General features: G+C 41.6%; 1 protein-coding gene across 1 annotated transcript; it reads right to left on the reverse strand.

Moving 5' to 3' along the window:
- Positions 1–13,136: 13,136 nt before the first annotated feature.
- Positions 13,137–13,691, reverse strand: LOC142433826 (putative MAGE domain-containing protein MAGEA13P). The gene has a single exon (XM_075538495.1). The coding sequence runs from the start codon at positions 13,689–13,691 to the stop codon at positions 13,137–13,139; it is 555 nt and encodes a 184-aa protein (XP_075394610.1).
- Between the last annotated feature and the right edge of the window lie 1,332 nt (positions 13,692–15,023).

The raw sequence follows: 15,023 nt of genomic DNA on the forward strand, positions 1-15,023 counted from the left end.
ACATGAGGGAGGGGGGAGCAGGGAGGGAGGGGGGGAAGAGGACCTGATGCAAAGGGCTTAAGTGGAGAGCAAATGCTTTGAGAATGATTGGGGCAGAGAAGGTGTGGATGTGCTTTATACAATTGATGTATCTATATGTATGGACTGTGATAAGAGTTGTATGAGCCCCTAATAAATTGTTTAAAAAAATAAATTTAAAAAAAGCAAAAAAATAAAAGGCATTTGACCATATCCAAATACCATTAAAAAAACACTGAACAAAATAGGAACAGAAAGGAAATTCCTCAACGTGATAAAAGTCCTATGTGAAAACCCACAGCCAATATGATGCTCAAAGGGGAAAAACTAGAAACGTTTCCATTGCAATCAAGGACTATTCAAGGATATCCTCTATCACCACTCTTATTTAACATCATGCTGGAAGTCTTAACTAGAGCCATTAGCCAACAGAAAGGAATCAAAGGCATAAAAATGGGCAAAGAAAATAAAACTTCCCTTACAGATCATATGATCCTATACCTAAAAACACAAAAGGCTCCACAAAATGCCTCCACAAAAGGAAACAATCAAGGGATTTAGCAAGGTAGTAGGATAAAAAATTAACCATAAATCAAGAGAATTCCTGTACATTAGCTGAGAGAGGTAAAGAAAAGACATTAAGAAAACAATAACATATAAAATAACCAGGCAAAAGATAACTACTTAGGAATAAACTTAACTAAAGAAACAAAAGACCTAAACAAAGAAGACTACAAGACAACAAAAAAGACCTAAATGAATGGAAGAACATCCGATGCTCATAGATAGGCACACTTAATATTGTGACAATGTCAATACTACCTAAAACAATCTACAGATACAACGCAATCCCAATCCAGTCCCCAGTTACATTCTTTAAAGAAATAGAAAAACTAATTGCAAACTTCATATGGGCAGGCAAAAAAAAAAAACAAAGACAAGCAAGACACTTTTTAAAAAGAAGACCTCTCACTATCTGAACTAAAATCCTAATGCATAGCAACAGTAGTCAAAACAGCCTGATACTGGAAGAAGAGATATATAGACGAATGGATCAGAATGGAAAATTCAGGCATATATGCATAAGTCTATAGGACTAATCTTTGTCAAAGGACCTAGAAATATCCAATGTGACAAAGACAGGTTCTTCAGCAAAATCACTCACAGCAGAATATAAAAGAGATAACTGGGACAAACAGAAATTGCACATCAAAAGACTTCATTTAAAGAGTAAAACAAGAGCCCACAGACTCAGAATTTTTAAAATTAATGACAGGCACTTGAGTCTACCAAAATCTAGAGAATTTTACAATATTTCAATAAGAAAATAGCAAACGATCCAATTAAGAAGTGGGAAAAATACACGAACAGAGAGTTACCATAAAATTTATGGCATAAATGAAATACAAATGGGTAACCAAACTTTGGGAAAAAAAAAGGTGAGGATCACTAGCTATCCTAGTGATGCAAATTATCCAGAAGATGCCAATTACAAAAGTGAGAGACCACTTTACTAGTCCAATTAAAACAAACCCAGAAAACAAAAAATGCTCCAGATTGTAGAGAGAATGAAACACGTATACACTGTTGATTTACTTGTAGATGCTCACACTCACTATGGAAAACAATATGGTGATACTTAAAGCACCTGGGAATTAAAATCCTATATGATCCAGCAACACCATTATGAGGCATATACTCCCCTGTGTTAGAGTTCTCTAGAGAAACAAAAGCAGGACATTTATGATTAGATAGATAGATAGATACAACCTAAGAAATAAACAGCTCATTAGTCCACAGAGCAGTACAAATGGCTCTGTTCAACTCACTTCTGTGAGCTAGTTAATACACTGGCAGTCCTTCAACTCACGAGTGCTGCTGGATGCAAGTCAAGGAAGCAGACAGTTGAGTCTTCTGAGAAGCAATACAGGCAGTCTGACCACAGGTAGCAAACAGCAGGACAGGTCAGCCAGATGACAGGTCCAACAGTACCCAGCTCAAGTTATAGTGACACAGCCCATGGGTTGGGTGTCCCACAGGTAGTATAGCTCACAAGTTGAGGCAGAGAACTAGGTAAGGTAGCTGCATACTAGTCCGATCAACAGAGAGCAAGAGACAGAAAGGCGAGGCTCACTGAGCCATTTTTTCTCACTTTGCTTCAATTAAACGGCCACCTAATTAATCCCATATGTGTCCAGAAGGGTTTTGGGGAGGAGACGAGCCAGTCAGGGTGCAATGTAGCAACAATGAAAAATACAACTTTCCTCTAGTTCCTAAATGCTTCCTCCCTCACTCACCCCCCTTCCACTCCCAACTATCATGATCCCAATTTCTACCTTGCAAGTCTGGCTAGACAAGAGGATACACACTGGTACAGATAGGAACTGGAAACGCGGAATCCAGGGCGGAAGATCCCTTCAGGACCAGTGGCGTGAGTGGCAATACTGGGTAGGTAGAGGGAAGGTGGTTTGGAAAGGGGGAATCGATTACAAGGATCTACATGTGACCTCCTCCATGGGGAACAGAAAACAGGAAAGTGGGTGAAGGGAGATGTCAGACAGGGAAAGATATGACAAAATAATAATTTATAAATTATCAAGGGTTCATGGGGGGGGGGGCAGGGAGGGAGGTGAATAATGAGGACCTGATGCCAGAGGCTTAAGTGGAGAGCAAATGTTTTGAGAATGATGAGGGCAATGAATGTACAAATATACTTTACACAATTGATTTATGTATGGATTGTGATGAGTTGTATGAGCCCCTAATAAAATGATTAAAAAAATTTTTTAATACCAAGGGCTCAAGTAGAAAGAAAATGTTTTGAGAATGATGAGGGAAACAAATGTACAAATGTGCTTGACACAATGGATGGATGGATGGATTGTTATAAGAGTTATGAGCCCCAATAAAATGATTTTTTAAATATATAAAAAAGAACTCCCTAGGAGGCCATAAGTACAGACCGGGAGAAGGAAGTTACTGTGACAGTAGTGGCGACTGTGGCCATTTGGGCCACTTCTTCATGCAGCTTACTTGTACCTTTGGGTCCTGCTTTGACTCGATCTTGTATATATACTTCCATTACAGTGGAGTGTTGCTGTGCACATCCAACTTTATGACTCTGTGGGTCAGATAATATGTAGTTCATGATGGGCATCTCAGATCTCCTGGTGATTTGGTGGCCCATGGTAAGGCGTTCAGTTTCTACCAAGGCCCAGTAATGGGCCAACAGCTGTTTTGTGTTTTTTTTTAAGGGGCAGTAGTTGTCTGCACAAGATACCAGGACTTTACTTCAAAATGACAATGGTCTACGCTGTGATTCACCAAAAGGGGTCTGCCAAAGACCAGACTGCATCTCTATCTACAACTTACACTGATAGCACCATTGGGTCAGCTAGATCATATGGTCCCAGTGGCAAAGCAGCTTGCACGGCAGCTTGAAACTGTTGAGTCTTTTCTTGTTCTGTGCCCCACTCAAAATTAGAGGCCTTTCGTGTTACTTGATAAATAGGTTGAAGTAGAACACCTATTCAAGGGATATGTTGCCTCAAAAATCTGAAGAAATCCACTAGGCGTTGTGCCTCCTGTTTAGTAGTTGGGGCGTGGGTGGAGGAGCAGATGCAACAGCTTATTCTTCACTACAGTAGGAAGGTGCTGACATGCCCCAAACCACTGGATCCCTAAAAATTTTATTGAGGTGGAGCGTACCAAAATCTTCACTGAGTTAATTTCAAAACCTCTTGTATGCAGATGTACCAATGAATCTAGCCCTTGTGATACATCCTCCTTAGTGGGTCCAATCAGCATAATGTCACCAAAATAATGTACTAGTGGGACATTTTTCAGAAGAGACAGGCAATCAAGGTCCTTCTGGACTAAATTATGGCACAGGGTGGAAGAGTTGATGAAAGTGTATCATTGCCCCTGCCAGCTGAAGGGAAACTGCTTCTGATGGTCCTTCGAGACTGGTATTGAGAAGGCAGCATTGGCCAGATCCATAGCTGCATACCAAGTACCAGGAGAAGTATTAATTTTCTCAAGCAATGAAATCACATCTGGAGCAGCAGCTGCAATTGGAGTCACCACCTGGTTAAGTTACGATAATCCACTGTCATTCTCCAGCATCCATCTATTTTCTTTAAAGGCCAAATTGGTGAGTTAAATGGGGATGTGGTAAGAATCACCACCCCTGCATCCTTCAAGTCTTTGATGGTGGCACTAATCTCTGAAATCCCTCCAGGAATTTGGTATTGCTTTTGGTTTACTATTTTCCTAGGCAATGGAAGTTCTAATGGTGTCCAATTGACCTTTCCTACCATAATAGCCCTTATTCCACATTTCAGGGATCCAATATGGGGTTTCTTCCAGTTATTAAGTATGTATATTCCAATGATGCATTATGGAACTGGGGAAATAATGACAGGGTGGCTTAAGGGGCCCACTGGACCCACAGTAAGGCGTACCTGAGCCAAAACTCCATTGATAACTTGACCTCCATATGCCCCACTCTCAGGTGCGGGCCTTCAAAATACTTTGGGTCTCCTGGAATTACTGTCAGTTCAGAGCCTATGTCCAGTATTCCCCGAAAAGTTTTATTATTTCCTTTCCCACAAAGAACAGTCATTCTTGTGAAAGGATGCAGGTTCCTTTGGGAAAAGCTAGAAGAAAGACTAACAGTACAAACCGTCAGTGATGTCGCAGGGTCCTCCTTCAAAGAGACCCGACCTCCCCCTCATTCAAGGCACTATGGGTCTGTAAACTGGCTCAGGTCTGGGAATTGAGTGCTCGTGACTCTCTATTCTGCAGTTTACTTGATCTAGCATTTTTCCTCCTGTCTAGATCATGTAAATATTTAGTAGGTTTCCCATGTATTTCATTCCTAGGGACACCGTGGTTAAGTAGCCAATGCCACAGGAGACAGGTTGCTTTGATTACTACAGAAACCTTATTGTCCATTACGATAACCACATCCACCGCGTCTCTGTTGACTCAGTGCTGACACCTGCCCTCTACCACCATGGGGTCTAATCAGCCCCATTTTAAGCAAATGTCGGAGGTCACTGAGGGCAGTTCCCACTGTCAATCCTGGTGTGGATAAAGTAGCAATCACAGGAGTCTTCAGAGCTCCTGGGGCCCACTTCACAAACTTGTTCCTTATGGTTGTGGTGAAAGGTATGTCCTCGGGACACTCCCTTTTTGGGTCTATGGGAGTATCCTCATAGATCCGCTTCAACATACCAATTTCCCTAAGCTTTTTGATGCTTTCTTCTACAGTCTACCAAGGTGGGTCAGGCACCTCAAGTTGGTCTAACCTAGGCCGTGTGGCAGCCAATACTTCAGTGAACCAACCAAATAAGCATTTAGATCCTTTCTTAACCTCTGTTGGTGAGACACTGAAGGAAGAATCTGTTCGTAAGGACCCCGTATCAAGAAACTCAGACTGGTCTGTTACATTCCTTGTTCCAGTATCCCACACCCTTAGTAACCATTCCCAGGGTTATTCCCCAGGCTTCTGCTTGTATGTAATAGAAAACTCAAGCAGATCTTTTTAAGTATAGTGCACTTCTTCCTGAGTGATCATCTGAACCCCACCTTTAGAAACTTTCTGAGACTTAATTCTAGTTACAGGCCTAGAGGAAATAATGAGTGGCAAAAGTGTTTCCTGGATGCTCTCAGCAATGTCTTTTAAGGCATCTCTCCCAGGCAATGGTATAGATGTAGCCCCACCTGGCATTTCAGCTTCAACAGTTTGACTAATCTGCACAGGTGTGGGTTATTTTACAGACTGGATTAATACCCTCAGCTGGGAGGGAGGGATCTATTGACTGAGGTGGCTCAATCAACTCTAGCGTCTCCTTGGCCTCCTCTTCTGGATAATCATCCCATATGTTCCCATCCCATGTTTCAGGGTCCCAATTCTTTCCATTAATGCCCTTACTTTATTATCAGACACTTCTAGACCTGCAACTCAGCTGACTCTGCTGTAATTCAAATACTCATATGATGAGATTCTGGATTTGGTTTTCAGCAATGTCACCTCTATTACTAAAGGGGAGACGGCTGTCCTTTGTAGCACATGAAGAAGCTTTTAGGTCTGTTATTCAGCACTTGAAATGTGCTTCTGTGGTTCTCAGACAATCCCTCTCCATAATCACATTTTCTATTGTAAGGAGGACCAGCCAACCAGCTTCCCTTTCCTTGTCATCCTAACAAAACTGCTGGAAAATATCAAACACAGGATCACCCAGAGCCTCTTTTCTCAGACGCACTTCATCTATTGGTGGTGATACTGTGGATATTACCTCTGTTACTTCACACCCTGGGTTAATAAGAGTGGCAGACTTATCCACGCCTGTAGGGGTAGAGAGAGCATTATCAGTGCTGTTAAGCCTACTCAGGCTAAAGAGCCAATTTAAGAAGCCCATATTTATGATCTTGTTTTTCTCTAAAACCAGCCTGGCACAATTGTGCTATACAGGGTCCTCTAGAGAAACAAAACCAGGACATTTATAATTTGACAGATAGAGAGATACAACCTAAGAAATAAACAGCTAATTAGTCCACAGAATAGTACAAATGATTGTTCAATTCACTTCTGTGAGACAGTTAATACACTGGCAGTCTTTCAACTTACAAGGGCTGTTGGGTGCAAGTCAAGGAAGCAGACAGTTGAGTGTTCTGTGAATCAATACAGGCAGTCTGGCCACAGGCAGCAAACAGCAGGTCAGGTCACCAACAGTCAGCCAGATGACAGGTCCAATAGTCCCCAACTGAAGTGATGTATACATCAGCAGTGTGGCGAAGCAGGTCTCGAAGGAAGCTCAAACTATAGTGACACAGTCCATGGGTTGGGTGTCCCATAGGTACTATAGCTCACAAGTTGAGGCAGAGAACTAGCTAAGGTAGCTGCATACTGGTCTGATCATCAGAGGGTAAGAAACAGAAAGGAAGGGCTTGCCGAGTCATTTATCTCATTTCCCTTCAATTAAACTGCAACCTAATTAATCCCACATGTGTTTATTGACCAGGTTGACACAAAAAAACCTATCATACCCCCAAATAAGAGACACAACACGACCACTTTCCCATGTTTGTGGGAGCACAGTTCACAATAGCACAAAACTGGAAGCCCAAAAGCCCAACAGTGGAAGTATGGGTAAAGAAGCTATGATACACACACACAATGGAATACTACTTGTGCCTGAAAAACAGTGATGAAAGCATGAAACAACACATAATATGGAAGGACCTGGAAACCATTATGCTGAGTAAAGTTAGTCAATAGCAAAAGGGAAAATATTGTATGAGTCCAACTATCAGGAAAAATACCAATTAAACAAATCTTAGAGAACAATTCCCAAATATAGGGGTAGAAAATCTATCAGCCATGAACCATGCATTGCCCCCTGTGATAGTTACATAATCTGTTGTCAATTTGAGGCTTGAGTGAAGGGGTGGAGGTTAGCCTGTCAATCAGGTCACAGCTTGATGACCTCATTTGGAGACGCTTAGGAGATAAATAGCTCATCGGAGACAACACCCACACCCACTCCCACTCCCACTCCCACTCCCACTCCCACACCCACACCCACACCCACACCCACACCCACACCCACACCCACACCCACACCCACACCCACACCCACACCCACACCCACACCCACACCCACACCCACACCCACACCCACACCCACACCCACACCCACACCCACACCCACACCCACACTCCCTCCCTGCCTGCCTGCCTGCCTGACATTGCTGCAAGCAAGACACGTGGAGCTACACTAGAGCCCTGGAGCTGAAGGAGCCATGTGGTGCTTCCACTGCCATTGGATCTACAAGACTTTCTACTCACTGGCCTGTGATCCTCTGCATTCTGTGTCACTGCATATGTTACATGAGTCTGAAGAGGAATTTATAGATTTGTATCAGACATATGGAGTAACATGGGACTTATGGACTTGAACTGGAGTGGGCTGGGATGTTTTCTTAATATATAATTACTCTTTATATGAAGCTCTTTCTTATACACGTATGAGTGTCTATGTATTTGTTTCTCTAGTCAGCCCAGACTAACACATATCCCTTATATGCACTTCATAAGAACCACCTAAAAAAAGGAGACCTCATATTGTCTGGGGGCACTCCTTCAAGAATGGGGAAAATAGTAAAGGCTGTCTACTACATGCTGTACAACTTTGAGACAAAGCTGAGACAAACTGACAGGCTCTCCCTAGGAATAAGAGGAGAAGGGAACCATCGATATTTCAAAAGAGGCATTTATATTGCTTTTGGTATGTATGATGGGTAAATGGGGAGGAGCAAGCTCACATTGGGAAGGGAGGCTAAACAATAATTGAAGGGGACCTAAGGGGAAAAGAAACCAGGATATATGTTCCTGGGTAGACACTTTGAATAAATTTGTACCCAAGCTTTGGTGAGCTGGGCCATGGACTTAGCACTATGACATTGAAGCCCAACTTAACTTGGGCCTACCTCAAAACTACCTGTAATCCTTAGACTGCAGCCTGACATTCCCTGTTAGTAGAGGAAACAAAGGATGGCCATTAAACCTTGGGTTCAAACCCTGGCTTAGTGGGTGTCCAATGAAAGAAGACCAAGAATCACCATGTACTTAATATCTGAATGCCCCCCTTACATTAATTTGACATGTATTAATCTGATAGGCATAGATCTGCCCATGTAAGTAGTGTTATAGGAAAATTTTCCCTAGTGCCAACCCCCATGCTCAATGCAAACAGAGTTCAATCAATTAAAAGCAATCTGTACAAAGCAATAACTCATAGATTTCAGCTCGCAGTTGGATTATACTCACATAAATTCATATCAACAGTACCATAAATTCTATGCCACTGGCTAAGTTATTGTTGTTATCAATGCAATCACCTTACACCCGGAGGGATGATTGAAAATGATTTTTCTTCTTGTTTTGGGGTGTGTGTGTTGTTTTTATTTTTTGTTGTTGTTTTGTTTTTTTTCATCATAATGACTGCTAACATAAACTAGAGTCGTTCATAATCTGTAGACAACCAGATGGATTCTTTGTTCTGATGTATTTCTAGTCCCAATCCAAGAAGTTAGTTCTTATAACATGACTTTGCTCGATACCTTCATGAAGAAATCACTGAAGATAAGATTGCCAAAGCAAAGAGTCGTGAAGAAATGATTACGCTAATAATGAGTTCAAGGAAGAAATGTTCTAAAATTGTTTGTAGTAATGATTATACAACTCTTCTTCATATTATTTAATCACTGACTTGTATGTGGATGAAGTGGCAATAAAACCGTTTTCAAAATAAATAAATAAAATGTCAAATTTCCTAACATTGCAAATACAAATGCATAAATAATCAGGATTTACTTTATATAATGCAAAGGTTCTAATAAAATTATACTATTAATAATACTAAAGCTTTGGCTTTATAGTACTTCCAATTTGCTCTAAAATAATTGTGAAATCATATTTGCTAAAGTGGAGAGACAGGGAAAAGTAGGTGACCCTAAACAAGATGGACCAACATAGTGGCTGCAATAATGGACTCTGACATAGCAACAATTGTGAAGATTGGGCAGGAATGGGCAGTGTTTCCTTCTGTTGTGCTGCATGGGGTCACTATGGGTCAGAACCAACTTGATGGAAACTAACAACAACAGTACAAACTGTGAAATATTTGTATACATAAACAATAGTGAATATAATGTTCATGTTCACTTAATAAAATCAACAGCTGTGTACATACTACCCAACTAAAAATACACATTAGCAAAACAGATTTTAATATATATGATAGTCATTGTTGTTGTCATATATAGATGGTTATTTTACATTGCCAAAATTTTATTGATTATTGATAATATGTTCCTCATATAGTTAATATCTTTTTTGATATATGATGCAATTCATTAATTTATAGATTCTCCAAAAATGTTTTATATACATTTTTGTGTAAATGAGGATTACATATATATCCTTTGTTTATACATAGTTCTGTTTCATCAAAAACATTTTGTTAGTTATGTATTTTGCTTTTCCTTTCCTATTTTACTTGATCTCTTTAGATTCTGAATTCAGTGTGTATGCTTCCTATTACAATTGTATAATTATTTACTGATTTCCTTGTACTTGCAACATTAATACTTTTAAAAAATTTAACAGTCAAATGCATAGAAATTTTAGATTTTGAATAAATCTTGTTGTATATGCATAAAACCATATATTCTTCCTAATTTCTTTATACTGAATACAAGACCAAAGGAGGGAATCATATTAAAATTTAAATTCTGGAAACCTTGTTTTCAGAAGGCTGACAGTGAAAACCCAAAATCCATTTGCATTGTTCCCATGTGGATTAAGCCTCTAGGGAATCCCCTTTGACCATTGACTAGGGATGTGAATGGTCTTGCTATCAGAGTTCATTGGAAAGTGGTTTAATACAGACATAGCTAGGTTGAAATGGCAGAACTTATCATTTTATCTTTTTGGACCCATTTAAAATTTATTCTAGTTATTTTCTGCTTTTTGTTTGAGGTTTTTTGGTTTTATTTTATTGCTTCCTCTTCCATATGAAATCCTGGATAGGATAAATCTAGAGACAGTACCTGGATCAATCGTTTTTTAGAATTATGGCAGGGGAAAAATCAACACTAAGGTTGTACGACACGCGCGGCGCCCCCCGCCCCCGCCCCCACCGCCCGTTGCCCTGTTGGTTTCCAAGACTGTTTAACTCTATATGGCAGTAGAAAGCTGTTGCAAATGTGGCACAGGATGAGAACAGAATCAGGACGAAGGGAGGTGTGTGTGTGTGTGTGTGTGTGTGTGTGTGGTGTGTGTGTGTGAGAGAGAGAGAGAGAGAGAGAGAGAGAGAGAGAGAGAGAGAGAGAGAGAGAGAGAGAGAGAGAGAGAGAGAGAGAGAGAGAAGAACCAGCACACTACTACCCAGGGAGATCGCGAGCTTTGTTCAGGGTCTGGGATTTTTAAAGGAAAGCGGGTATAGGGGGTCGTCCTGCAGCGCCAAGGTTTATAGGCCAGGATGTCAGCAGTAAATATGGCTCAGAGTGTTAGCGGTAAGGTTTATGGCCCCGGATATAGTTTATCAGCTCTAGCAGGTAGGCTGTCTGGTTATCAGGGGAGTCAGGCATTCTAGGCATTGTTTCTTGGTCTCCTCATTCCAGGGGGCAGCTGCAGACCTCCAGGGATGTGCAGGGAAGAGAGGCCCCAGCCTGATTCAGCTTATCCCAATCAACAATCAGCTGGTGACCCCTTTGTGTCGCCTGATTCATAACAGTAGCAAAATAATGGTTATGAAGTAGCAACGAAAATAATATTATGGTTCAGAAGGGGAGGGGGTCACCACAACATGAGGAAAAGTATTAACTGGTCACAGCATAAAAAGGTTGAAAACCACTGTCTTAAACGGAGCAGCTGATGGTTTCAAACTGCTGATTATTTTAGTTATCATCACAACTCATAACCACTCTGGCAGGGGAGGGTGTGGGAGAATTGTAGGGCGGGAATCTAAAAATAATGAGTGCAAGAAAGAAAATGTTCTAAACTTGTGGTGATGACTGCACAATTCTAATATGTTTAAATATTGAATTGTATGACATGTGAATTTTATGTCAATAAAACAATTAAAAGTAATAAAGAGGTCTTTTGCAAAAAAAAAAAAAGAAAATTTACCCTTTGCTTATAACTGGCCAAATTACACTCAAGGTAACCTAATTAAAGTAGCTGAGTGCTAGCTTAGTAGCTTCTGGGCACTTCTTCATGGAAGCATCACCTCTATTTCTTAGGGGAAAATAGCTTTTGCATTGTGATCAACTGTACCGGGGCAGGAGCATGAGCTACCTTCTGTGCCTGCCCCAGCTGGAGATTTCTCTGTGGTTTTCCATGGTCCCAAAGAGCAGTTTTCTATTCCAGCTAGTTCTTTCACTTATTAAGCTATTCCAGCTGCTGATGGCTCAGCCCTTCCCTCCCCTTTGATTAAAAATTCCTTCCCACCAGAATACCCTCAAAGGCTTTGCTTGAAGCCAATTACATTTGATGGCTCTCATCAGAGGAGGCTCTCTTTCTGTGGTGGGTTACAGTTAGGTTGCTAACCAAAAGTTTGGCATTTAGAATCCACCAGATGCCCCATGGGGAAAAGATGAGAAAATCACTTTCCATAAAAGTTTACAACCTTTGCAACTCTACAGATTGGTTCTACTCTGCCCCATCTAGTTACTATGAGCTAGAACTGACTTGATGGAAGTTGGGTTGGGTCCCCACCTCATCAAGGTGGCTTTCTACTCCAGTAACCAGTTGCAGTCTCAGAAACTCACAGGGGCAATTCTACCCTGTCCTATAGGATCGCTATGAGTTGGCTTTGACTTGATGGCAGGGAGTGTTTTTGTTTATCTTTACGTCTAAATATAACTGTTGCTTCTGGAGGCTGCGATCCCATGAGTAGGGATATGAATCTTGCTTATCCTAATATCCCTGTACTAATCTTCCAAAGATCAGATGCTCAAGTAATGTTTGGGGAAGAAATGAGCCCAATAAGCAAGTTGTTTCACTGAAGATGTAATTTCTCCTACAATCATGAATTAGCCAAGCAAGTTCAGGAATAAAACGTGTACACACACACACAAACAGATACAGGAATCTAAGAATTAATCATCGTCTGTGTTTTATTTCTCTATTCTCTTAATCCTATTTTATTGCTGGGTTCTTTAACATTTCTAAGGAAACTCCTATTCCAATGCCATCTTAACTTGTTTCCCATCACAAAATACAATGGAAATTTTCTCAATTTGTTTTCCAAAGAGAAATGATTTAATCTTAAACCTGAAAAACAGCAATGTGTGATCAACTCATAAATGTAGAGTTTTAATCTAATAAAATTTTCTATTCAGAGGAACACTACTTGAAAAACACCCAAAGGGAGGAAAGAGTAATAAATCTCTAAGTTCTCATATAGAAAAGAAACAGCTGACTCTTGCCCTTCACTATTTAGAACAGTGACTGTCCTCTTTAAACTTTCAACTGGATGAAGAAGCTTCTTTATACTTTACTGGGGTTGGGGCTGGGTGACACTGGCCAAAGTGGCAACTCTGCCTTAGGTTTTTTCTTCATCTCTCAAGGCCTCTTCATACAAGGTTGGGAAGGACCTGGCATCAGTCCCATTAATCTTGTCAAAAAACTTCAGAACTTTCATCTTCCTGGTTTCTTTGTAGGCTCTTGGACCCCACAGGAATTCATAGTGGGGGGGGGTATCACAGTTGGGTACCCGCTGGTACTCCAGGTATCGGTATCCTTCTTTCACCAATTCTCTGGTGATTAACTTCTTGGGTTCCCCATAGATGAAATCTGGGCTTTCAGGATATATCCAGATTCTTTTCAGCACATTCCACATCTTCTCCTCAGGGACACGGTTGCCCTCCATGAAGAGCATACCCAGGAGAAGAATCAGGAGGCCGGTGTTGGGCATACCCTGGTCATTACTCAGCATTCCTTCGTAGGTGAGGTCTAGCGTTTTGACAAGGACATATGAGAGGCTTGACGGCTCAACTTCCTTCACAGAGATGCCAAAGACCAATCCCATGCACTCACAGGCTTTCTGGAAGATCTCCGGGAAGTGAGCCCCATACTGGGTCATGGCTCTCTTCACCATTCCTGCCTTTGTAATGGACTGCTTTGTTACTTACTTGATACTCAGAAGCTGCACCAAATCAATTACCTTCTTATCTAGTGTATCAGTGAAGGTGGCCTGAATCTCTGGTAAAACCTGTGAGGTGATTGAAACCTCTTCTTGGTTTGCTGGGACCCTCAACTGAAGCAGGTACAATAGTAGTTGAGGCAGGGCAGGTTGTAGGAAAAGTCTGGGGAACGCTTGGTATCCTAGTAGCTGACCCTTCCTCTGTGGCCCCCTCCACAATTACAGGAAGTTTTGAAAACCCTTGGCTTGGTCGTTTAATCAGGGGCCAATAGCGGGTCTCCTTTGGGCCATACTGACTCTTATGGCTTTGCGACATGATGACTTGTCTGGAGCAGCAGGCAAGAGTGTGGCAGAAGGGTGAGTAATAAGGGCACACTCACCTGAAGGAGAGAGGGAAAAGTGTGAGCTTCTTCAGCTGAGAAATTTGACCTGAATTACGAGTTTTCTCTTTACCTTGTGCCCTGGGGTCTCCCCAAAAGGACTTGAAGGAAAAGGTGACAAGCCTTCCCAAATTGACAATAGAGCAGATGGGGTCACCCCTCTGTCCTGGGGTATGTGCTATGAGCTGAATTATGCTCTCCCCAAATATGGGTTGGAATTTTAAACCCCTGTACCTATGGACATGACTCAGTTTAGAAAAATAACTTACTTTGTTGTTAATTATTTGATACCAATGTCAAGTGTGTCAAATCAAATCGTTTCTGAATTATGGAAAGAGTAAATTAGACACGGAAAGGGTAGGAAGTAGCATGCTCAAGCTTTGATTGTGGCTTTTAGCCCATCCTTTAAATCCACCCATGTGTGGTACTTGTGTTACAGCAGCACTAGGTAATGAAGATCGCAGGTCTCTTGGATGACATTCAGGGTCCTCACCTAGGCTTCTGGCAGTGCCTGGGCCTCCTCCTCCACGCAGACCTGAGAATTTGCCTGGTTCCTTGAGTCCCTGTGAGGATAAAAGAGCCCATCACTATAAGCACTATCTTGAACCTTCCAGTACTGTCAGGAGGGGGCAGGAGAGGACAGTGCAGGGGTGTATACTCTCTTCAGTGCCCACTGACACTTTTCAGCTTTCCCTTCAGAGGGCCTGGGCCCTATTTTCTGCTTGCCAAAGGCAAACATCTCAGAACAAGGAGACCTGAAAAGAGGGAGTGAGAGGTACCACAACCGAGGACTAAGTCCCAAGTCCTCCGAGGATGACAGGAGGGTAGGGCAGGGATGTAGTCCCTATGTTCTGGAAGGGGCACATATTCTCACACTGAGAAGTTTGGAACACCTTCCTCTGCTGAC

The sequence above is a fragment of the Tenrec ecaudatus genome, chromosome X (genome assembly GCF_050624435.1).
Source record: "Tenrec ecaudatus isolate mTenEca1 chromosome X, mTenEca1.hap1, whole genome shotgun sequence".
Taxonomy (NCBI): Eukaryota; Metazoa; Chordata; class Mammalia; order Afrosoricida; family Tenrecidae; genus Tenrec; species Tenrec ecaudatus.